This window comes from Mustela lutreola, chromosome 8, assembly GCF_030435805.1.
Source record: "Mustela lutreola isolate mMusLut2 chromosome 8, mMusLut2.pri, whole genome shotgun sequence".
Classification (NCBI taxonomy): Eukaryota; Metazoa; Chordata; class Mammalia; order Carnivora; family Mustelidae; genus Mustela; species Mustela lutreola.
In genome coordinates this window covers 143,319,310-143,344,940 of record NC_081297.1, presented here as the reverse complement: position 1 = coordinate 143,344,940, position 25,631 = coordinate 143,319,310, and the positions used below count along the sequence as shown (strand labels likewise).

The following is a 25,631-nucleotide window of genomic DNA, read 5'->3' as shown; positions in this document are numbered from 1 at the left end:
AAACAAAACAAAAAAACATGGCCTGGACAGTACCTGGAGGCCAACTGGCATTGCTGGATTTACTTCCGATTTTATTTGTTGGTGGAGATTTGGCAGGTAACCAGCTATCACCAGCAGGACCCGTATGGCCACCCAGTGTGTCACTCGGGATGATATCAAACTGGTTGTATGGTGACCCTCCTCGAGTCTTACCAGGGGCCACGATAGCGCCTGAGAGGAGAGAGGAAATTCATTCACACCCAGAAAGGATTCTTATGAACATAACTTGTCAAGTTTCTTATTCAGCAGAGAACAGTATTCTGATGTCTATGCAGTTAGAAGGGAAAAACAAAGAGGTGCTGGAACGAGAGGTCACCCTGGCGAGCCAGTATCCAATTCACAAGCAGATGAGTAGAAACAATCCATTTCACCTTCCTGAGCCTCCTGGGGTCTCACTGAAGCACACAGCACTTTTCTCATCCTCGAATCTTCCTTTCAGTTTTAAAATTCCATGGTTTAAGAAATTAACAAAACTTTCATCAACGATGAATCATATCATTCTCCCCAGTTTCCATACTGATGACTCAAGAATGAGAAATGGGGAAAAACACTACACAATCCGTGGTACACAGGATATGTTCTCATGACACTTGTACGGATGCCTCCCCCCAGCCTCTGCCACCGCCCCAGGTTCTTCCGTGCTTGTCAGACCTCAAGTAGCTGGAAGAAGCAGATATACAGAGGGAGCCCACTGGAGAGAACAGCATCTGCGATTGCTTTGAATTCCAAAGCCATGAGATGAAGTCCCGCCTTAGGTCTCTCCAGCATGTGAGCAGGGAACCCTGCAGCTCTGCAGCCCATGGCCCCCCACACAAAGCAGAACTAATCCTTTTGTAACTTTCTTCCTGAGAGATTTCGGCAGTTCTGTCTGTGCCCCTTTTATGCATTTCTGATGCTACGAGGCAGGAAGAACATTGAAATCTCAAAAGTTCTCTTAATTTAACAAAAAAAAAGGATCTTCACCTTCAATAAAACTTTGGGCCTCTGTGAGATACTACCCTATTTCTTTCTCAAATGAATTTTACATGCTGCATTGTGTCACCTGATCTCCCCTCAGGATGCTGTTTATAAACAGATAAAATTATTTCCAGCATGATGTATTAAAATATTTGTGTAAATATTGGTTAAAATAATTTGCCTGCGTTGGCCCAGTAGGAGCATTATCAAAACCACCTCCACGCTCTGCTAAGACATCCCCTGCATTTCTGGAGCCGCTGACAGAAATCTGACTCAAGGGCACATCACACTGAAGTCGTAGGAAATGAAGAGCTCAATTACCGTGGCGAAGGCTGAGGACATGGGGAGCACTGTATCTACAAGCTCTGAGAAGGCAAGTAGATGTTTAAACTTCTAGCTATCCTCTCACATGACATTTCGTGTTTATTATCATGCACCAATCATGTCTTTGGGGACAAGGGGACCTGACGAATCACCAGCCTAAAGAAGCAGGATAAGCGCCCAAAGCTACAAATGCTGGGCCTGAATTATTCAGTCTAGAGATAGGTGTTAGAATTTCAGTAAATCATTCTTGATTTCGTGGCATGAAATCAAATGAAAGCACACAGGGAGAGCAAGGAGGAGCTCCATGTGGCCAGTTTACTGTCTCTCGGATTCACACGTTCAAGAGTGGTTGATAAAGGAACCCTGGAAGTTTTCAGACCTGAGGCGCTCAGGTCTGCCAGGGAACTGCGGCCGGACCAGCCCAACACCCGGTTATACCTGGTTCTCAGGGCTACAGCTGAGTCCACGTGAATTACTGTCACAGAGAAGCATTTACAGAGAATGATGGAAATGAAGAGCCCACGGTTCACAACCAAAGCCCGTGATGTCCCTCAGCTGCTGTCTTGTGGACACTAATTCATTACGAACAAGAAAGCTTTGTGAACCGTTCAAATTTCATGTTATCTATCTATCTATCTATCTATCTATCTGTTATCTATCTTTTGGAGACTAAAGGGTTTGAGTAATCAACATGATATTTGTTGTGATCTCTTATACCTTCAAAAAAGAAAAAAAAAAAGGGGTTCTGTTCTCTCAGCCCAAATATTAGGGTCTCATCCTAATGGGTTCTCGACTTCACTGCTACTGTCCTCAATCCCATTACAGGTGGGAAATTCTGCTTCCCTTAATTACCGCTAGCATTTTAAGTTTCTTATAATTTGAAATATACACAACCCCAACCTGCCTCTCACAGGTGATCATAGGATTTGGAGGAAAAAAATCAAGAGATCAAGAAAAAGCTAAAGATTTATGCTTTAAAATAATTTTACAGGACGTGATGTAACATCAAGGCCCGGGAAGGCTGTACAGCTCCAACTCATAAGGCTTTGCTTGCTCTTACCATTTTTGTGCATATTGGCTTCCTGTGTGGCTACAGAGGGCAGTCCCTCCATCATGGAGGTCCATTGTTTAAAGCGAGACTCTGTTCCAGCCTCCTTCCCACCAACCATGCCATAGTCCATGCCGCCAGAGCTGAAGCCTAAAACAGAGAACCACATTTTACATCTTCCTATATATTTCTAGTATCAGCAACCAAGAGATCTGAGATAGAACCAACTTCATTTGTCATTTAAAGACTCATTCACAAAAAGTTTCTTCACTCAGAGATTTTGATTCAAAATTAATTGGCCCTTGCTTGCTCAAGAAAGCAATGGCTCTTTGTGCAGGTATGAAACTGTGCAGGACTCCCCAACACTCACTCCTTCAGCTAACGCCTAAGCCAGGCAGAATGCTGGGGCCAGGAATTCGCCAACTCAAAGTGCCATCTCCACACATCAAACTAATATGACAGAACAATAGCCATGAGGGTGAGGGTGTGTGGCTGAAGAAAGGCTTTGCAGAAGAAGGGATATTTGATTTAGGGCCAATGGCAGGTATGCAGCTAAGTCAAGGACACCAAGCAGAAAGCTTTAATTGATGACAATCTGGTACATTTAGGGAATGAGGAGTTCAGTGTGACTCTAGTGCTGGGCTAACCATGGCTGAAGTGAGGCAGGGTGACAGGAGATGAGGGGGGAATGAGAGTCATGTTCTGTAGGTTCTTTATGTTTTAGGCCAAGGACTTTGGGCCTTTTTCTCCTAAGACAGGAGATAAAGACATTTTTTAACAAGTGAGAGAAAGAGAAAACTAAGTTTGTATTTTAGGGAGCGCCCGGCTGGTTCCGTTGGAAAAGCAAGTGACTCTTAATCTCAGGGTCATGAGTTTGAGCCCCACATTGGGTGGAGATGACTAAAAATACGTAAACTTAAAAAAAAGTTCGTATTTTAGAAAAAGTGTAAGAATGGGGCACACGGAGATCAAGGCAGATACAGGAGATCAATTTGTAAGACATCTTTACGCAGTGACAAGACCCCAGAGCTCGAACAGGCAATGAAGGAGAGGTTCAGAGGTTACTCTGCAACGAACCCCAGGTAAGCCTCAGGTGTCAAGGCTTTTAGCACGAGCATAGGTGGGTCATGACTTCCTGCTGCACCGGGCGGAACAGGGGAGAATGAGCAGGAGAGGCTTGCTGACAGGGTCTCCCAGGCCCCACCACCCACTGTAGATCAGAATGTCAACATAAAGAGCAAAATAAAGTACTAAAATACACAAACGAAACAGAGGAGGGGAAGAGCAATGAACAGCCAGAGGGAGACTGAGGAGGGACCGCAGTGAGCACAGAACAGCCATCGCAAGGGGGGTGAGCAGGGGTCCCGTCACGCGAAAGCTCAGGCGGCTACAGGAGCCAAACCCCATCTGCTGGTTCTGGAGAAGATGTGCCACGGCAGCCAGGCCACGCTTCTTGCTGTACCCACTTGACCCTCCAACCATGTGTGGTGCCTCACTGGCTCTGAGATTCTACTGATTATCCAAATCCCATGAGGGCCCAGGTCACGTTTTTTCCCCGTGCTTCTGAGTTGTCAGAGTCAGTTTTATAAATGCATAATAAATCCAGTTCAAATCATTCCTAAAGCCTTGACCTATATTTAAAATGTTGCTATTAATATAAAGAACACTGCTTCGCACTGTTTGTAAGCAACTTTACTAGTCCATGTGATTACTTGGAGCATGGGGGCGGGGAGCAGAAATTCTTGGCATAAGCTGGAAATACTTTAAATTAACTGACTTTTTTTTTTTTTTAAAGAAGAGTTTAAGGTATTTTCTGTTTTCCTATGTAGCTGAAATGAAATGAGACTGGAGGATAGCAGGGCTGAAAGCAATAAAGCCCTTCTCTGACGGAAGCTTTAATGGCCTAAGTGGGTTGCTCCTTGGGCAAGGAACGCCTCTACCTTTGACAGAGAAAACCAACGCCAAGTGCCTGGATTCCAGCTATTTGAAAGCTTGGTTCCAACCATGGAGGAAGAGCTTTTGGGAATAACCCTGGATTATATGGTGAAGACTAGAAAGAACCTGACGATTAGTAAGAAGATAAAGAACCATTCCTTACATATTTCTTTTCTTTTTTTGTTTTTTAAAGATTCCATTCATTTATTTGACAAAGAGAGAGAGTGCACAGGCAGGGGTAATGGCAGAGGGAGAGGGAGAAGCAGCCCCCCCGCCCCCACACTGAGCAGGGAGCCCGACGTCAGACTCAACCCCAGGACCCCAGGTTCATGACCTGAGCTAATGGCAGACACTTAACCAACTGAGTCACCCAGGCACCCCCACATTACTTTTTCTTTAGAGTTGCTCTGAAATGTCTTTAGAACTCACTGTGAATTATAATTATTTAATTTCAGCTGCTTAGAGTCCTTTTGTGACACATGAAGTGTAGAAAATTATGAAGAGTTATACATCTCGAGGGGATGAGGGGACAGTTTGAGCAGTTCCATCTGAACCTTAAGCGAGGTTGGCATCTTTCTGGTTAGAAACTTGGGAATCAAACATCATCAAAGCAAGGCAGCATCCTAACTAAGGAACAAGGTTTGGGAAGGAAACATCCAGAGGACTGTGCGGAGAGCAGGAGATAAAACTGCCCTGAAAGGTTTAACCTCTGAACCCAAAACCGGGAGAGGAAGAATCAGCGCAGGCTGCACATGGTTCTGGATCTTTCTTCGATGCCCCAGAGTAATGGGCAAGACTCACAACCTCTACGCCATTTGTGAGGCACCACATCTCCAAGCCCAGCAACGTCCAGACCTTTCTGTCCTTGCTACTTCATCAAAACCACACTCCTCGGTCCACCAAGCGGCCTCCCAGTAACCCTCTGGCTCACCAGCACAGAACCTGAGCTCCCGTCCGACAGTCCTTCAGTTCAGGTCAGCGCACCCCCACAGAAAGCCTCATTTGTTCCAGGCTCTGTGAGGAGCTGAGGGACAAACAGGAATAAGACATGCCTCTTGCTCTCTCAGGGAATCGTGTCTCCAGTACCTCCTTTTTACCTATCTTGTCGTTCCTACAGATCCAACCCTTGGCCCCCCTTATCCATCCTGGCCAGAATTACCTTCTCTGCCAAACACACTGCTTCACTGACTCCTCATCATTACCATTTGGCTCAGCTGCCACCTCCTTGAGGAAACTGGGATTTCCTCTTTCACACTCTTTGTCTATGTTAGTTCTTTCTTTCCCGCTTTTCTTCTTATTATAGATTATAAAAGGTTTATTATAGATTAAAAAACAAATCTGTGCTTTTATAATAATAAAAATACACTGTAAAAGAAACAAACCACCCATAGTTGCTCTTTTAACACAAATATATATATTTTTAAGTAGTCTCTACCCAACATGGGGCTCAAACTTACAACCCTGAGTTCAAGAATTGCATGCTCAAACAACTGAGCCAGCCAGGTGCCCCCAAATTTTGATTAATTTTATTGGAAGTATGTTTTTCCCTTTTAAGTAGGTTCCACATTCGGCACGGGGCTTGAACTCACAACCCTGAGACCAAGACCTGAGCTGAGCTAAGAGTCAGACATCCAATAAACAGGAGAAGTAAAATTTTATTGGAAGTATGTTTTTTTCCCTTTTAAGTAGGTTCCACATTCGGCACGGGGCTTGAACTCACAACCCTGAGACCAAGACCTGAGCTAAGCTAAGAGTCAGACATCCAACTGCCTGAGCCACCCAGGGGCCCTAGGACATTTTCTAATAAGACGAGGGACTTTACTTCTTGATTAGTTCAGATACCTATACATGAGAGATGAGAGGGAGTTCACACTATTCCTACTTTTTAAATTCTGAGAGACAAAAAGCACCAAGAAATCTTATATATAAGTACACAGCTGTTCAAACACGTTAGGATAGGTCACCAACCCGACAACTCAGTTAGGTATATTTTCAATTCTGCTAAAAGCAGAGAATGAGAAACCATTTTTTTTTTTTTTTTAATAAAAACAATCAGTCAAGGATCAGTTAAAGAATCATTAAACTCATTCAACTTTTTAATTTTGAGAAAATATACCAAAAGAGGCTTTTTTTAAGGACTTACTAAGAGGCTTTTAACTGTTCGTGCCTCTCTTTCACCCAGAGGTGTCTTTTTTAGTTTAATACTCAATAGTAGGAAAAGTGAAATAGTATTCATTTTACTACATCTTTGTTATACACTTTTTGAAAAAAAATTTAACCTCTCTGTATGCAGTACGTATATTCTCATCAAAATCTTAAAGCTATAGATTTAGTTATTCAAAATAGGCAGCCAAATTAGATTTACTTTCAATCCCAAAACCTATTTTTCAATTCAAATAAATGTCATAATATTAAGGAATTGAGGACATTTTTAACTGTGAAATAAATTGCAAAGTATACTTTATAAAGTAGATTGTAAGTAGTCAGATCACAATATGATAAAGACCTAATAAAATTTATCTACTGTTTCATAAATGACCAAATGGAAATAAATCAGTAAGTCAGTATGTTTTTCTCCTTACTTAATTTGGATTATAATGCATAGTTAAATTTAAGTTATTTTGAAACAAAAGTATGATTAAAAAAATGCCTTTTCTTCAGTAAATGTAATATGCTTGTATGTATATAAAACTCTGATCCTTCAGCCATAGGGAAAAAAAAGCCTAAATAAAAGCACATAAGAAGTCCATTCACAGGTTTTATCTGATAAATTGTGAAAAAATGTGTACTTAAGAGTATCTGTGTCACTAACCTATGTTGCTCAAGTTGTTGGAAGATACTTTTCTTAGCACCTAAGACATGGCCCTAGGGCATGAGACTGATGAGCTCAAAAGAACTGTGCATTTCAACATGTGGAAAAGCTGCCCAGGACTTCCAGATGTCCACTTTGCTTTGTACGACTAGACCCTACTCTGGGAACCACATACTCTTTGCCAAAAGGAGATGCAGTAAGCAAAGCTACCTTGCTTTATTATCATATACGGCATCTAAATTCACAAGAACTGGACACATACCAAAATACCCAGGTTCTTATTTCATTTCATCCTTAACAGAAAATGTTGTAAGAAGGTGAAGCCTTGAGGTGCCTGGGTGGCTCAGTAGGTTAAGCCTCTGCCTTTGGTTCAGGTCATGATCCCAGCGTCCTGGGATCAAGGCTGGCATCAGGCTCTCTGCTCAGCGGAGAGCCTGTTTCCTCCTTTCTCTCTGTCTGCCTCTCTACTTGTGATCTCTCTCTGTCAAATAAATAAATAAAATCTTTAAAAAAAAAAAAAGGGAAGGTGAAGCCTGGAAACACAGAGTTAATGACACCTTCCTTAGTCATCATGGGAGGCTTCCCCCTTGCTTAGCACCCTGGATTTCTACACCCAAGATGGGCAGGCCTTAGTAAGACAGGAGCTGGTGGAGAGTTTGCTCTTCTTTTACGTCAAGTGGAAGAAAGGTTATTTTGAATTTAAGTCAGTTCTCAATCAGACCATTTTAAAGAAACAATGCCATTGGTGGATCTGGAAATTAATTCCCTTAAAACTATCCAGGATCAGGATCAAAGCATCCTTGGAAGTCCCTGCTCTTCTCCACACGTGGACACCCAGCAGGCAGTGTGCACCCCACAGAAGTAGAGCAGAGAGCAGGGCTATGTGTCCAGAGTTGCTTTGTTTCCTAGGAGCCAAGGGTTTCAGGTCTCCCCGACTCTTATTTTTTGAGTTTGCACAGAACAGTGTTTTCCTTACCAAAATAAAACCTGAATCTTATCACTTTGAGGAAAAAACCCACTGTAGTGTGTGGTACCTTTTTAATTTTTACATTTTATTTTTAAGTCACTGTTGCCTCACGGACTGGATTCTGCTTACCACACGTTCCCCGGTTCTGAAAAAGCTACCGTTTGCCTGCCAACAAATTCTTGATGAATGTCAAAGGTATAACCTTACTTGAGCTAATTCTATTTAAATCAGATGAAATACTAATATCAGAAGAATTCTATCAGTTTGTCTCCCGAGCTTCATTTTCGTTTTCCATTTCTCCACAAGAAGGAACTTTTATCAGTAGAGCTAAACACCTCAGCCTGTACATATTCTAACAGATTATAACTTCAGATGCGTGTGGCACTCACAGCGCGAACAAACGTTTCAACTGGCTTTCAAAAATTCCCGGTGGCAGGGGCCCCTGGGTGGCTCAGTGGGTTAAGCCTCTGCCTTCAGCTCAGGTCATGATCCCAGGGTCCTGGGATCGAGCCCTGCATCGGGCTCCCTGCTCAGCAGAGAGCCTGGTTCTCTCTCCCTCTGTCTGCCCCTCTGCTTACTTGTGCTCTCTCTCTCTGTCAAATAAATAAATAAAATATTACCAAAAAAAAAAAAATTTCCTGATGGCAGAAGAGCAGGTTGTTATTTGAAAATAGTAAAAGACTCCCTTGGACCCAGAGAAGTCGGAAGCACAGCTCTGAGATTTACTCATCGTGTGGTCAGCTTTCAGACGCCATCAGAACTCTCGACTATCGGCTGGAAGGCCAGGGTGAGAATCCTTCTCTCTCTCCTGTGGCTGATGCGCAAACAGGGGTTAAGGAGGACCGAGCTCCACCAGAGGCTCAGCGCGTGACTGGCGGATTTTGTTAAAAGTGATCTGCACTACTGACCACTTACCAGAACCATATCCAGGTATTGGCCCTTTGGTTTGAAGGTCTGGGAGCCCCACATTCAGAGCGTTGGGTACCATGTTGTCCAGATGTGGCTTGGGCCCAACGGGATGAGAGGGCGAGTGCTTCATGCCAGGCTGTCTCTGCTGCTGCTGCTGCTGCTGCTGCTGCTGGAGCGCACTCACCATCCGAGCCAGCTGGAGGCCAGGAGGCCAGAGCGAGGGGGAACCGGAGCGAAAACGGACACATGAGAAGCCAGCACCCTGACCCTCCCAGCAGAGACTGCAGGCGGCTGGTGCTGGGCTCTCAGGGGCCCGAGCTGCAGTGCTCACACAGAGCACTAGAGGGACCCTGCCAACCCCACGTACCTGCTGCTCTTGCTGCTGGCGCACGGCTTGAGAAAGCTTCCTCTGGTTCTGTAGCAACTGCTGCTGCTGCTGCTGCTGCAGGAGAAGCTGACATGCCTACAAAACAGGGGAGGGGAGAGAGGAGCAAAGTTTCCTGAGCTTGACTTACTGAGACACCCTAGGGAGCTGTGCACCAAAGCACAGTGGCTGAATCAAGCATCTAGGAGGGAAGGACCACCCAGTTCCTGGTCTACTGGGCACATCTACCTCTAGCTGAGCTCATATGACCCTTAAACATGCATAAAACCAAGCAAATCAAAGTTAAGGGTGAGGGAAGCAAATAGCCTTTTTTTTTTTTTTTAAGCTATAGGAGGAAAACCTGCTACTCACCAACTGAAACTGGGGAATCTGTGGAAGCTGGCTCAGCATGGCAATTTGTTGAGGAGACAACTGGGGCCCCACATTGAAAAGACCTGGGTTCAGGCCACTGTTGGGAAACTGCTTGAGCATTGAGGCAGAAACCTGACAAGAAAAAAAAAGATGAATTTTTTTAGAACTTGCCACAATAAAACTTTTTTCCTGTAAGAAGGTCTTAATAGGTCTAAAACAAGTACCCATGGTTTCCTTGACAAGTGTTTGTGGAAAATATTAAATGATCAGGAGAAATACACTAAAGTGTTAACAACGGTTATCTCTGAGTGGTGAGATAGTTAAGAGCTAATTTTAGGGGAAACTGGCTGGCTCAGTCGATGGAGTGTGCAACTCCTGATCTTGGGGGTTCTAAGTTCGAGCCCCACATTGGGGGTAGAGATTACCTAAAGATAAAATCTTTTTATTTTGTTTTAAAATTTTTAAAAAATATTTTATTTATTTATTTGACAGACAGAGATCAGAAGTAGGCAGAGAGGCAGGCGAGAGAGGGGAGGGGGAAGCAGGCTCCCTGCTGAGCAGAGAGCCCAATGTGGGGCTCGATCCCAGAATCCTGGGATCATGACCTGAGCCGAAGGCAGAGGCTTTAACCCACTGAGCCACCCAGGCACCCCTGCTTTTAAATTCTTTAAGGAGATTTTATTTATTCATCTGACAGACACAGAGCACAAGCAGAGGGAGTAGCAGGCTGAGGGAGAGGGAGAAGCAGACTCCCTGCTGAGCAGGGAGCCCAATGCAGGGCTTGACCCCAGGATCCCAGGATCATGACCTGAACAGAAGGCAGATGCTTAACCGACTAAGCCACCCAGTCAGCCCAAGATAAAAATTTTTTTTTTTTTAAAGAAAAAGAGCTTTTAAATTCTCTATTTAGGTTTTTCAATTTTTCTACAATAAAATTTATGAACTTACAATCAGGAAGACTTCGGCAAGACAAAAAGTTTTAATGACAATACGACTTTTACCTGAGAAATTGTTACTGGAAACGGAAACAAAGTATATCAAACTTCACAAAAGTAATAAATAAATGCCTAAAAGTATTTCTGTTATACACATAAGGAATATACATTAGCCTATAGGTGGGAGACACTGGAGTTTCAGTTCATGACTTCTCACACCAAACACTGGGAGGCACAGAGAGGCAGAGTGGAGGAGCCTAACCGGTCAGATGACTCAACCTGCTCCTTCTCCATGGTCTTCAGGAGTGAGCTAGGCTGGGCTGCAGAACCTTCAGGGACAGAGAGAAGACTCCCTTGCACCTTCAGACTGCTGGTCTAAGACGTTTGCACGGAGCTGGAGTGAGTTACCCTGCACTTTCGTTCTCCGAACCTACTGAATCAGCTGGTGCCACAGAGAACAAAATGAACCTTCTGTGGTGGGGGGCGACACACTGGTCACGTGTTGGGGCTGCAGGCCAACTGCACGGGCTCCCATCGCTAACGTGTGTGACTGTTAGCCCTCTGAGCCTCATTTTCCTTATCTCCAAAATTAGAATAATAATATTAACTCTGGTGATTGAGGATGTTATGAGTTAATCCACATCAAAGGCTTAGAACTGCACTTCATAAATGCTCGTATCCTTCCACAGGGACGGCTCTCCAAATGTTGGGAGACGATTATAGCTCTCTGTGTCTCGTCTTCAGACCAAACACGAGGAATTCTTTCATGCGTATCTCATCCAATTTCTCAATGCACAGCCCAAGACAGAGAGAGTCATTTTCTAGAGCAGTCGAGTACTAAGTAGACCTGGCCATCACTAACCCTTGGGTTAAAAGCCAGACTTCTATTTAACAATGCCTGAGATCTCCGTTTCTATGATGATTGCACCCTAACTCCCAATCACACACTAAACTTACTGTCAATTAAAATCTGTAATATTTTTAGGTTTTGCTCTCTTATGTAATATTTAAGCAGGTTGAATTGTACTAATTTATGTTTTTGAACTTAGGATCTTATCTTTATGTACATGGCATATAGTAGATGCTTGATAAATACCTATTAAATAGGTATTTTATTTTTTTAAGACTTAATTTTCTTTTTTATTTGACAGACAGAGAGAGAGAGAGGAGGAAGTAGGGTCCCCACAAAGCAGAGAGCCCGATGTGGGGCTCGATCCCAGGGTCCTGCGATCATGAACTTAGCTGAAGGCAGAGGCTTTAACCCACTGAGCCACCCAGGCACACCTGGGTTTTTTAGGAAGAGTTTTTGTTTTTGTTTTTGTTTGTGAGTGAGCGCAAGGAGGAGAGGGAGAGAATTTTTTTAAATGATTTTATTTATTTATTTGTCAGATATTGAGACAGATAAAGAGAGAGAAAGCACAAGCAGGGGAAGAAGAGGCAGAAGGAGAAGCAGGCTCCCCGCTGAGCAAGGAGCTCAATGTGGGGCTCAACTCTAGGACCCTGGGATCATGACCTGAGCTAAAGGCAGACTCTTAACCAACTGAGCCACCAAACATCCCACAGAGAGAATCGTAAGCAGGCTCCACACCTAGTGCAGGGGCTGACGTGGGGCTTGATCTCACAACCCTAAGATCATGACCTAGCCATCCAGGCGCACCAGATTTAAATTAAAAAAAAAAAAAAAAAAAAAAAAAAAAGATTTTATTTATTTGACAGAGACAGAGAGTGAGAGAGCACAAGCAGGGGGAGCAACAGAGGGAGAGGGAGAAGCAGGCTCCCTGCTCAGCAGGGAGCCCCATGTGGGGCTCAATCCCAGGACTCTGGGATCATGACCTGAGCCAAAGGCAGACAGTTAACTGACTGAGCCACTCAGTTGCCTAAAATTTTTTTTTAATGTAATCTCTACAGTCAGTGTGGGGCTGGAACTCATAACCCTGAGATCAAGAGTTGGCACGCTTCACGTAGTAAGCCAGCCAGGTACCCCGTGAATATGATATTTTAACTTATTAACAGTCACTCCACCGAATTCTTTTCTAACCTATTATTCCACTTATTCCCAGTTTGCGTTTCCCTATCTGGTTGTTGGTGGGAATCTGGAACGTGATAGAGCTTAAGATAACCTATCAGCATGTCCATAAAAACTTCTTTCCAACTGAAAGTGATCGGGCTGGGAATAGTCAATCATTTACTAATCCACACAACTGTTTCAGCACCTAACTTACATTTATACATCTTATCTAAAACAAAGAGACAGCTTGTCAAATGGCTTGTCAAAATAAGGATTTTGACAACAACTCTATCATTCTTATAATCTGTGATTTTTTTAACCGATTAATAAAGAAAATCAGTTAAGACTTATTAGTAAATTTATGATTCTTGATTTCCTATCACAGATGCTCAAAAAGCTATATTTTTGATATCTAGTCTAGAATCTTGCCTAGAATTGGCACCAAGTTCATCAGTCTAAGTCACTTCCCTTACTGTTTCAAAAATTATTTAAAAAAATCCCCATTCTCCTCACTTCCTTGTTGGGGAGGGGGACTCACCTTCTCATCACACTCCAGGCATCCTGCCCTTTCTTGGTGGCAGTAAACCTACAGGGAAGGTGGCCCTCTTCCAGTTACTGCTGTCTAAGTTTGTAATTCAGGATTAGGAAGCTCACATACTCCAATATCAGCTTTCCCAGTGGTAAAGGGGGTATTTTGGCCCCACATGCCTTCATCTTGTCTTAAAAATTCAGGATTTGTGCAAGAAAGAGGAGTTGTCATTATTAAACTCCCCTTGAAGATCCCCAGACTTCCTCCAAGATCACAGAAGGGCTCAGCAATTCTTTTCACAAATTCTTTCTCTGTTGTAGGATTTAATTTGTCTTAACCCTTTTGGTCGAACATCTTTGTTCTTAATGGAGAAGACAAAAGCGGTAAAAACTTTATTTTCACTTAATTTAACTTAATTTCTATTTAATCATTTAATACAAATACAAGTAGTCCAAAGCAGGGATTCTTTTCCCAGTCACCAGAACCGCACCAAACTGAACGCTGAATTGCTGTTTTGCAATTCTGTTTATGTTGCAATTCCCCAACACACTCTTACACATATTCATCCCTGCTTGCTACCCTTACTTTCCATCTTTTGAAAATACCCCTTTAAAATCTGAGTCAGGGGCGCCTGGGTGGCTCAGAGGGTTAGGCCTCTATCTTTGGCTCAGGTCATGATCTCAGGGTCCTGGGATCAAGCCCCGCATCGGGCTCTCGGTTCGGCGGGGAGTCTGCTTCCTCTTCTCTCTCTGCCTACCTGTGATCTCTCTCTCTGTGTCAAATAAATAGATAAAAATCTTAAAAAAATAAGATAAAATCAAATCAAATCTGAGTCATCAGAAAGCTCTCAACCAGAGACCCACTGGGTCTTTCCACTGGGTCTTTCTTTAGCATAACGAGTTAAATTGGTGCTTCTGAGTCCCCGTCTCTACCAGTTTCAAGAATACCTGCCCACCTTTCCTTTCATACTTTCTAGTCTAGAAATATCTGAAGTCATGGTTCCTGTCCGGGCTCACCAACTCGTTTTCTTCCAAGATCTCAGCCACTTTCACTCAGCCTATCAATGCTGTCATTTTGGGATGTATTTTGGGTTAAAGTAACAGTTCTCCCAGCTGTTTCCTCTCTACTCTCTAAGAGATGCTGAGGGTTGCCAACCAATGGGAATGCTTATTGGATTTTCTGTGTTAATAGCTGGAGGCCTAGCAATTGTGAGCTCAGCGTGTGCATCCACTCCTGTGCACTGTGCCTCCACACTGATTTTACGGCCAGCACGACGGGCTTAATATTTAAAAAAAAGAAAAAAAAAGTAAAAATTTCAATAATAACCTTTAAGCACTGATTGCAGGTTGAAATGGTAATGTAGCTATACTGGGTTAAAGAATATATATATATGTTGAGGAGCCTGGATGGCTCAGTGGGTTAAGGCCTCTGCCTTCGGCTCAGGTCATGATCCTGGGGTCCTGGGATCGAGCCCTGTGTTGGGCTCGGTCCTCAGCAGGGAGCCTGCTTCCTCTCCCTCTCTCTGCCTGCCTCTCTGCCTACTTGTGATCTCTGTCAAATAAATAAATTAAAAAAAAAATCTTATAAAAGAAAAAAAAAAAATATATATATATATAATTAATTAAATGGAATTTTACCTGTTTCTTTTTATCTTATTAAATGTGGATACCAAAAACCTTATGTTACATTATGTGATTTGTGTTCTATTTCTTTTCTTTTTTTTTTTTTTTTAAAGATTTTATTTATTATTTATTTGACAGACAGAGATCACAAGTAGGCAGAGAGGCAGGCAGAGAGAGAGGAAGGGAAGCAGGCTCCCTGCTGAGCAGAGAGCCCGATGCGGGACTCGATCCCAGGACACCGAGATCATGACCTGAGCCGAAGGCAGCGGCTTAACCCACTGAGCCACCCAGGCGCCCTTGTGTTCTATTTCTATGGGACAGTGCTGCTCCCAGGCCATCAGCATTGTTTCTCATTTCCTTTTCGAAGGGAAAGGACTCTATGATTCATGGGAAATCTATTCTGCTTATTCTGTTTTCCAATCTGCCAACCTCTCAAAGAAGCAGCCATTGTCAGAACCTTCCTTTCTTCCCACTTCTCCGTTCAGTTTTAAAAGCTTTACTGAACAAATGAGCTAGTCTGCCGATCAACCCATTTCTCTTCAGTCTTGAGAATGTATGCCATGGTTTGCCAAGAGCCCATGCTTCCCACCCACCTCCAATATTCCTATCCCTTGAAATTAGCTAAAGAAACCACCATTCAAAGTAAAACATGCGTGTGATCCAGCAGTACCCTAGGAAACAAATTCGTCCTAGGAGACAAATACAGGAATATTCATAGCAGCACTGCTCGTAATAGCAGAAATCTGGAAACGACCCAAATGTCTACTGGTAGTGGAAGAGATAAATAACCGATGATATATTCATGTAACAGAGACTACATGAACCAAACTGCCCAGATCAACATGGGGAAATCTCAGAAGCACTGTCAAGTGAAAGAAGTCATAGAAGGCTACATACTGCATGTTTTTGTTACGTAAAACGCAAAAAAAAGTCAAAGTCAAACTATACTGTTTAAAGATAGACAGATACGGAAAGAACTGTAAAAAAATGCTAACACAAGGTGTTTTATTCTTTTTTTTTTTTTTTTTTAAAGATTTATTTATTTATTTATTTGAGAGAGAGACAGTGAGAGAGAGCATGAGCGAGGAGAAGGTCAGAGAGCGAAGCAGACTCCCCATGGAGCTGAGAGTCCGATGTGGGACTCGATCCCGGGACTCCGGGATCATGACCTGAGCCGAAAGCAGTCGTCCAACCAACCGAGCCACCCAGGCGTCCCATATTCTTTTTTTTTTTTTAAGATTTTATTTATTTATTTGACAGATAGATCACAAACAGGCAGAGAGGCAGACAGAGAGAGAGAGAGAGAGAGAGAGAGAAGCAGGCTCCCTGCTGGGCAAAGAGCCCAATGCAGGGCTCGATCCCAGGACCCTGAGACCATCCTGTCCTGGTCTCAGGTCGGATCTGAGCCGAAGGCAGAGGCCTTAACCCACCAGGCACCCCAAGGTGTTTTATTCTTTAAATTTAATTTGGAGGCCAGCAACTCCAATGTGCCATAAACTGACAGTCATAAAGACTAGAAAGGTTACCTTCAAGGACTTCCTGTCTAGCTTTGCCCAACTTTTCCCTTCCCCAGACTAAACACTGCCCTTCCCCGATGAATACAAAAGGACCAGAGAGAAGCACCACTAGGCTCCTGGCAAATGGCTGTTCATGCCTGGGATGCAGAGTAATTAAAGTGCAGGTTTGCACATTCCCGTAGCAGGGATTTAATTATTCTGGCTTAAAAGCCCTTCAATCTCCAGCTGGGCTGGAGAAAGGGAAGATCTAGTTGGAGTCAATATGGCATTTACCGAAGCACTGCAGGTGCAAAATGACAGCAATTTAAAGCAAGACAAGAGCCTGGTAGAATATGTTACTTTCAGAATATTTGAGTAACAGGAGGAAAGAGACAAGGTAGAAACCCAAGACCTGGAACACCTGCAGCAAATCTTAAAGGTGAATTTCAATGTCTGCTTTCCAGGTTCACATTACACATGGACTGCCCTGATAAGGCAGTTAAAATGGATGTAAAATTTGATATTATACATTAAAAAATTTCAGTGTTCATGTCTTTTGACCCATACATTTCATTCTGGGCAACTGAAGGTGGAAATAACATGGGCACAGATTGATGTATACGGCTGCATAAAAGATCCATGGATGGGACACCTGGGTGGCTCATTTGGTTGAACATCTGCCTTTGGCTCAGGTCATGACCTTGGAGTCCCGGGATCGAGTTCCACTGGGCTCCCTGCTCAGAATGTCTGCTTCTCCCTTTCCCTCTATTCCTTCCCCCTGTTCCTATGCATGCTTTCTCTCCCTCTCAAACAAATAAATAAACAAATAAGATATTTTTAAAAAGAGATCTACGGATAAGGGTTTCTCTATTGCATTATTTTTAACAGTGAAAAATTAGAAACAATTTAATATCCAATAATAGGGATGAGAATGTTTCGGGAAATAAAAGTAAATCTACCCGATGGAACATTATGCCTTCTTCGTTACAAATGATCGATAGAAGACTATGTTGTAACAGGGAAAATACCAGGTATGACCCAAAGTTAACAGAAACCGCAGGATACAGTGACCACAAATGTCATTATGTGAAACCATGCCAGTATATGAACGGTATGAATAGGGGATTTTGTAAAAATAATCCCTGTCACTGCAGCTGGATCGGGGGTTCCTGGAAGAATTTTTTTTTCCGTTATCCAAACTTTCAGTGTGGTTATTATACTGTCTTTAAATAAATAAATAAATAGCTAAATAGCTACCCAACTGCTTTGTTTTTTAAGATATGGAAATGTGAGGAAAAAAACCTGAGGTTTCTACAGTTTAAGATTCTGCCCCCATTTATGCATCAAATAAACGTTAACCACATTTTGCTAAATGAATAAATCTCGAAAATGAGAACACAAATACTTCTCTACACAGAGCAGATCATAGGTCATACAGAGACTGGCAGCCTTAGGTCTCTCAGACTAAGTGAACTGTGCTTTCCCGAACAATTCCACTTCCTAATCATTCTGAAATGCATCTTCCCATGACTCGACATGTATTTACTCAAAATACATGCCCTGCGCAGTCGTGGATTTCAGGATCAGCAGTGAACAAAGGCAGATACAGACTCGGCCACTGTGAAGCTCGGCACACGCCTGCGGTTGGGGAGAGTGACCGTGGTGGGCTGTATGCTCCACAGACCGGCCTGGGAGAGCCTCTCTGGGAAGGCGCCTCGGCAGCAGAGATCTGAAGGAAGTATGGATGGAGCCCTGTGGCAATCTGCGAGAACAGCATTCCAGAACACACCTGGTGCCCTAGGGCACATTGACTAGACAGGCCAGAGCTAATGGGGAGGGAGAGTGGCAGGTGTCCGGGGTGGGGAGGTGACCATGAGCGCTGAAACCCACAGTAAAGAGCTGGCTTTGTACTCTCAGGGAGAGAGGGAGCCGGGAGAGGATAAAGTGGTAACATGATTTACCCTTAACTTCCCGTGATCCATCTAGAATGTTCATTCAGCAGCCACCGAGCAGGTGTGGCTATTTAAGTGTAAATCAATTAAAATTTCAGTTCTTCCACCCGTTGGTCACATTTCAAGGATTCAGGTGGTGGAGGGCCACCCTGAACCGTGTAGTTTTTGAGGATTACCAGAATGCTGGGTGGAGGCAGGCAGGGCGGGACCAATCAGGAGGCCACTTCTGGGAGGGAAACAGTGGTCACCTGCCATGGGTCCTGTTAGCAGAGGTGGTAGGAAACAGATTTGGGACAGAGCTCTGAAGGGGGATTTGTTGGTGGACTGAATGTGAGCTCAGGGGACTCTGCACCAGCTCCGAGAGCTGTGGCCTGAGCACCTGGAGGATGGGAGAGCCACAGACCTGGAGGGAGAGGATGTCTTAGAAGGGAGTATGGGGGGGCACCTGGGTGGCTCAGTGGGTTAAAGCCTCTGCCTTCAACTCAGGTCATGGTCCCAGGGTCCTGGGATTGAGCCCCGCATGGGCTCAGCGGGAGCCTGCTTCCCCCCTCCCCAGCCCTTGCCTGACTCTCTGCCTGCTTGTGATCTTTGTCTCTCAAATAAATAAATCTTAAAAAAAACAAAAAACAAAACTAAGAAAAAGACAAATATTTCTTTAAAAAAAAAAAAAAAGAAGAAGGGAGTCTGGGATGGAATTACATGTTCTGTTTTGGACACGCTGACCTGAAGTGCCTGTAAGGCCTCCTAACAGAGATGCCCAGAGGTCCATGGAATTGAGAAGAGAGATCTGGGCTGAAGACAGTCTTTTTTTTTTTTTTTTAAGATTTTATTTATTTATTTGACAGACAGAGATCACAAGTAGGCAGAGAGGCAGGTAGAGAGAGAGAGAAGAGGAAGCAGGCTCCCTGCGGAGTGGACAGCCCGACATGGGGCTCGATCCCAGCACCCTGAGATCATGACCTGAGCTGAAGGCAGAGGCCCTAACCCACTGAGCCACCCAGACGCCCCTGAAGACAGTCTTTAAGAGTATTTAAGAGTCACCCACGGGGCAAAATCACCCAGCAGTGGCTGCAGGTGGTGAGAAGAGGGTGGAGGACTCAGACTGGGGCTCTCTGATGTTTCATGTTGCGGAGGTAAGGAGGAACTTGCAAAGGAGATGGACAAGGCAAGGCACGTGGAGAACCACTGTACAAGGTGTCCCAAAGCCAGATGAATGAAAGGTTTCCGAAGGGAGGGCGCGATCCTCTATGTCAGATGCGTCTGATACGCCAATAAGGAGACTGGAGAAGAGACCAAGACATTCCACAGCACGAAGGTCATCTGTGACCTTCACACCATCTTAATCACACCATCTCGCTTGCTCGCTCGCTCTTCACACCATCTTGCTGCTACCACCTTACGTGGAGTCCTTCGCTCTAGTATGTCTGCCATTCAAACATGTCCTCTCCATCTCCGTCAATGTTATTTTCTAAAACGTTAAGTTTCCCTGCATTGCCACTCAGCTGAAAAATCTTGCCCAATGCTGCAGTATCTATGGCAACAGCAGCTAAACTTTAGGGTGCAGATAAAAATCACCAGGGGGTGACTAGGCTCTGCCTCCCAAGATTCTGTCTCAGTAGATTGGGGGAGACCTGGGAACTGTATTTTTAAGTAGCAACCCAGATAACGGTTCCAAGGGACAAAGTCCAAACTCCTTAGCAAACAAAGCTTTTCTGAAACCAGTGCCGAACTTCCTGACTTGTTTTTCCCTCTTCCACTGCAGACCACTTCCATGTGCGTCAACAAGCTCAACCTAACTATTCGGAGTCCAGAGTGCTCCTCATTATACCATGGAACTGCCTCAACCTAATATTCAAATCGATTGCATTTTCCCAAACACACCATGTTCTTCCAGATATGACTACTCCTCGTCCAAGCCGTTCCTGCTGCTTAGAAGGCACCTTTACCCTGGTGGTGCTCAGCAAACTCGGACTCACGCCTCAAGACCCAGCTTAAATGCCACTCCTAGTGTGAGGCCTCACCCAAATCCCAAATTGCGCTGAACATTTCTATGTAACATTGATCGTGGTGCCTATTTGCTGACTGTTCTGCCATCACCCCCACCAACTCCAGGAGGGTATGACAGGAGACAGCAATTTCTTCATCTGTGCAAGGCCAATACCACCACTGGGCACACCGCAGACATCTGATAACCACAGGACTGTTGCCTGACACCAGACACGCTGGGAGTTAGGAAGACACAGTGACCGTGGAGCACTGGGAAAGTTGGGAGCAGCTCTGTCTAGAGGACAGACGGCTACCTGAGGCCTGGAGGATGACCAGGACTTAGAGACAGGGGCAAGGAAGGAGGGACACCAAGAGGACTCCCAGACCCCTGGCACAGGACCATGGAGACGGGAGGGTGACATGATGAACATTTCCTCTCCTGCTAAGATAGTTACAGACCTAATGTCAAACACAGAATCTGAAATCTATAGGATATGGTTTCAAATAAATATTTTAAGTCTAAGTTTTACAAGATATCTCAAAAACAAAACAGCAACAAAACCTGACCCTTCATAACCTGATGGTTGGACCTAGTAAGTATCCCACCCCCTTCTAGAGGATGGGACAGATTCAGAGCTCTTTATCTTAGTTCACTGAAGTGACATTCTAAGGAGACTAAGTCACTTGCTGAATCCTTACATGGACTCATAGCTTTTATACTGCTCCTCAGACCTATTTTCTCACAAAGAGGTATGAGGGACAGTTTGTGGCCCAAATCTCTCCCCATACCTTGCCAACAACTCACGGCACATCTCCTACTAAGAAACGGACCTAAAAGGTTTCCCCAGGGGCACCTGGGTGGCTCAGTGGGTTAAAGCCTCTGCCTTCAGCTCGGGTCATGATCTCAGGGTCCTGGGATCGGGCCCTGCATCGGGCTCTCTGCTGAGTGGGGAGCCTGTTTCCCTTCCTCTCTCTCTCTGTCTACTTGTGATCTCTGTCAAATAAATAAAATCTTTAAAAAAAAAAAAAAAAAAAAGGGTCCCCAAAGACTATATACCCCACAACACAGAGATGCTCCAAGAGTAAGTCTCTGCCATTTCATTTTTTCCCAATCCCCCTTCCAGAGCTCCTAGTTAGTACTTCAACATCTATCTCCTCAAAACTTCTTAGAGTAACCCAGAGCCTGGTTATTCTCCTGCTTATGTGCTGGTGGATCCTCAAGGGCAACCGACTTCAGAGTGTTGACGCATTGGGATTTACAAAGTAGTTTTATTTACGCGCAAAGAAAATAACAAATGCAGCATTAGAAAAATATAGAGACACCTAAAAGGAATATAATCAGAATGGTTTTCATGCAAAAACATCTTTGTATGTATGATACATTAAAGAACTGAGTTTGAGGGACGCCTGGGTGGCTCAGTTGGTTAAGCAGCTGCCTTCGGCTCAGGTCATGATCCCAGCGTCCTGGGATCGAGTCCCACATCAGGCTCCTTGCTCAGCAGGGAGCCTGCTTCTCCCTCTGCCTCTGCCTGCCATTCTGTCTGCCTGTGCTCTCTCTCTCTGATAAATAGATAAAATCTTTAAAAAAAAAAAAAAAGGACTGAGTTTGACATTTTTTCTAAAAATCTTGATTTGGGGGCTTGACCTGGGTAGTTCCGTAAGCTAAGCGTCTGCCTTTGGCTCAGGCAGGTCCTGGGATCCAGACCCAAGTCAGGCTCCCTGCTCAGTGCGGAGCCTGGTTCTCCTGCCCCTCCCCCTGCATGTGCTTGGTTTTGTTTTGTTTTGTTTTCCCAAATCTTGATCTGGATTTTTTACATTTTAGACATTTAGGTAACTATTATTCCTTTTATGCCCATAAAACCTGCCTGTTGGTGACAGATAACCACCTGGATAGGCTTTACTACTGAACCTGGAAACACGAAATTGCTTACCTGGGGGGAAATAAACTGGGGAGGCACTTGCGCCCGGAGATTAGGAGAAGAACTTAGTGGCTGCACCGGTGTGTGCATACCTCTCGATTGTGCTGTGCTATTTCCAAACAAACCATGATTGCCACCCTGTAAACGAACAGCAACAGTAAGGCTTTTTGTTAATGTAAGAAAATGCAAAAAAGAAACAGTTCTGGTTTTCTATCCCTCAGAAGAATCATAGCCTGTGTTCCATGGAATCACAGAATTTTCTAACTAAAAATTTCCTGGTCTTAGAATGTTTGGGGAAATTATTCAAATCAAATCATGCACACAGCACCACCACCCCTGCAGTCGGATGCACTCTACAACCAGAAGGGTTAAATTTGGTCAAATGTTAAAAAAAAATGCACATTTTTTTTTAATTGAAAGGTATAGGCACTACAGTGTTTATTTCAACTGCTCTCTTTTTTCTTTCTTAAGATTGAGTTTACCAAATTTATTTTCAAGTCCAATAATCTGAGCTCCATCTTGAAAAGGCACCTGAGTACAATGCAGCCATCTGAATAGTACCAACTTTAAAACAACACTAGGACATTAATGTCTCTGAATTAGTTCAATCATAGAATCAGAGCCACCAAATTGTAGTACAGCCCCATGAGAGCCCAACTTGAGATCTGAACACCTTTCCCTGTCTTGGGTCTGCTTGATCCCTTCTTTGCTAGATGAGAAAATCTAAATCAAGAGGGAGGTTTTTAAAAAAAAAGAAAAAGAAAAAGAAAAGCAGAAAAGGGAAAAAGTGAAAAACCATTACTGGGACACCAAAAAAAAAACATTACTCACCTGTAACCTCTCATTCCAATGTATGAACATTAGTCTGGTTAAAAATAAGCTTAATTCCCTGATTTCTGGAGGATCAACTCACTGGAGTACTTCTAGACTATTCCAATCAAAGAGCTACACAAGACTGGTTTATAAGATGGCCCTTCTGTTCTGACTTGTTTCAAGCTGAGAAAAAGCCCTTCAGCGAAGAACTTGACACTGTTCTCTCTCTCTGAGGAAAGCTTCTACACCCTCTTCACTTGGCCTCTTTGAGGCCCAGCTCAGAGGTCATCCTCACAAAGGAAGACTTCCCCGAACCTTCTTCCTTGTTTCACATTCAAATTAACTAAGCCCACCTCTATGTTCTGAAAACACATTAAACACTCTTGGATGGACCCCATGAGCAGGTCACATTAATTTTCCATTCTGTCTGTCCACCACCAGCTTAAAACTTCCCTCTCTGTACTCCCAGAAATCAATAAAGGGCCAGTCTATAGGATGCAAATGTCACGACCCACCAATTCCATACACTTGACAACATCCCACTGAGTATCTTTGCTGAAGACAGCCCTTCCACAGCTAATACAAGTATGTATATTCTGAACTGAAGTCACCATCTTCTCCTTGGCACAGTGGGGATTAAGGTAATTTTAAGGAAGAATTTTGTAACAGCACCACTAAGTTCTAGAACACTAAAGATATTTCAATGGCTTAATGATTCAAGACAGATTAAGGGACTGCTACCAGGAAATTAATGAACTTAAAGGCACTGAAAATAAAAATGGCTATGAACATAAAGTAGAAAAGGCAATCAAAATCTGTGTACATCTCACAAAAGAAAATCAGAGATCCATCCTGAATTTCCAATCTCCCCAAAGACTGTTTAAACATGAAAAGACCTTTAATTCTACAAGCTGTAATGTCGCCACTTCCCCTGCCTTACTAATCAAACTGTCACTCTAAGGTGACATGGTTTGGCTCTGATTTTTCTAAGATCGTGGTAGCTGGCAGCTTACCTACTGATCATTCTCAAGAACATGGGAAACACCTGTTTCACTGAGAAAATTCTGCTAAGATCATTCTCACATTTTACTATAAAAGTAATGACCTTGTTATCAGATGTGAATTATTCATGGTTGGGTCCTCAGATGGTAGGATTTCTGGTAGCTGAAGTCCTTGTCAGAATCCATGTTTTAAAAAGTCCAAGACTGCTTTAAATTCCAACCCCTCTTTTGGTAAGAAATATTAGAAAGCATTTGCCTTTTTTCGTTTTTGTAACATCAGGCCCTATTTGCACATTCCCAGTGGACAGATGCCACCCCCGCCCCACCGCCCAGAGGTTTTAAGTCTGCTTTATCAAGTGTCTCTAAAGCCGTATCAAGCCCTGAGATACATCTGATTCGGATCATAGTACAGATGAGTCAATAGCAGTCTATCCAAAACACCTTCCTTCTTTTTAAATATGGAGCTTTGGCACTGCCACAGGCTCCATATTTTCTTGGCTTGGGATAACATGGCTAGTGGCAATCATACATAGTTTTTTAAGACTGTATTTAGAAATTAGGAAAATGGTCATCCAATGCTTATATGTATGTTCACGGCAGTTTATCTGGTTATTTCTAGAGCTTCACTGCTGAATACAAGGCTTTTATGCTGACCTGAGTCCTAGTATTTAATGGTGATCGCTGCCTCAAATGTAGTGTTTAACACAAAAAGGCATATAAATTATAAACCAAGTTACCAAGCTGACTGTAATCTGTGATTTGAAAATAAAAATCTTCCATTTTAATTTTTAATTATGAATTATGAACTATATTAAGGCTGCATGAAAATGGTATAAAAGAACCACGACACACGTACCCACCGGATTCACAATGGACTTTGCAGTATTCCATTTTTAGGATTAAAAAAAAAAAAACAACCCAAAGAGGAATGACCTTTTCTTCGAGCCCAGTGCCAGCTACTTTGGCTAGTCTATTATATTAAAAATTACAGGGGCGCCTGGGTGGCTCAGTGTGTTGGGCCTCTGCCTTCAGCTCAGGTCATGCTCTCAGGGTCCTGGGATAGAGCCCCGCATCGGGCTCTCTGCTCTGCAGGGAGCCTGCTTACCCTCACATTCTCTGCGTGCCTCTCGGCCTACTTGTGATCCCTCTCTCTCTCTCTCTCTATTAAATAAATAAATAAAATAATAAAAAATAATAATAAAATAAAATAAAAATTATATACTAATGGCTCTTGATAAATGCACGATCCTGTAGGCATGTTTGTAATCATCATTTATCAAGAGTATTAGGACTATTTTATATTTTCTATATTTCACTCCAAAAAGAGAGCTGCCCCAAACCACTGATATAATTATTTCTTGTTTGTTTATATAAGCAAAATAGGTCTATGGTCTCTGTGGAAGCATTAAGAAAAACACAAGAAATATAAAAAAAGAAAACAAGAAATTACCCATAACTCCCAAACCAGAAATAACCAACTGAACACAAGGATATCATATGATCCATTTTTAAAATGTGCTACAGCAATAATTAAAGTGTATGAAAGACCTGTGTGCAACCAAGGACTATGGTGTGAAAGGTGATCTGTAACATCCTTTCACATGTATGTGAAAGTCAGTATGTGGAAACAGAATGGATACAAT

The 25,631-nt window shown here is 43.4% G+C and overlaps 1 protein-coding gene across 11 annotated transcripts in view; it reads right to left on the bottom strand.

Moving 5' to 3' along the window:
• The window catches only part of TNRC6B (trinucleotide repeat containing adaptor 6B), a 262,528-nt gene that overhangs the window by 21,850 nt on the left and 215,047 nt on the right, over nucleotides 1-25,631 (bottom strand). For all 11 annotated transcript variants that reach the window (XM_059187041.1, XM_059187052.1, XM_059187047.1 and 8 more), the window contains 6 exons: nucleotides 22,187-22,312; nucleotides 9,728-9,859; nucleotides 9,359-9,454; nucleotides 8,998-9,187; nucleotides 2,381-2,518; nucleotides 34-210 (listed from right to left, as the gene is read on the bottom strand). In XM_059187041.1, coding sequence (XP_059043024.1) covers nucleotides 34-210; nucleotides 2,381-2,518; nucleotides 8,998-9,187; nucleotides 9,359-9,454; nucleotides 9,728-9,859; nucleotides 22,187-22,312 — 859 coding nt within the window. The remainder of the gene's footprint in view (nucleotides 1-33; nucleotides 211-2,380; nucleotides 2,519-8,997; nucleotides 9,188-9,358; nucleotides 9,455-9,727; nucleotides 9,860-22,186; nucleotides 22,313-25,631) is intronic.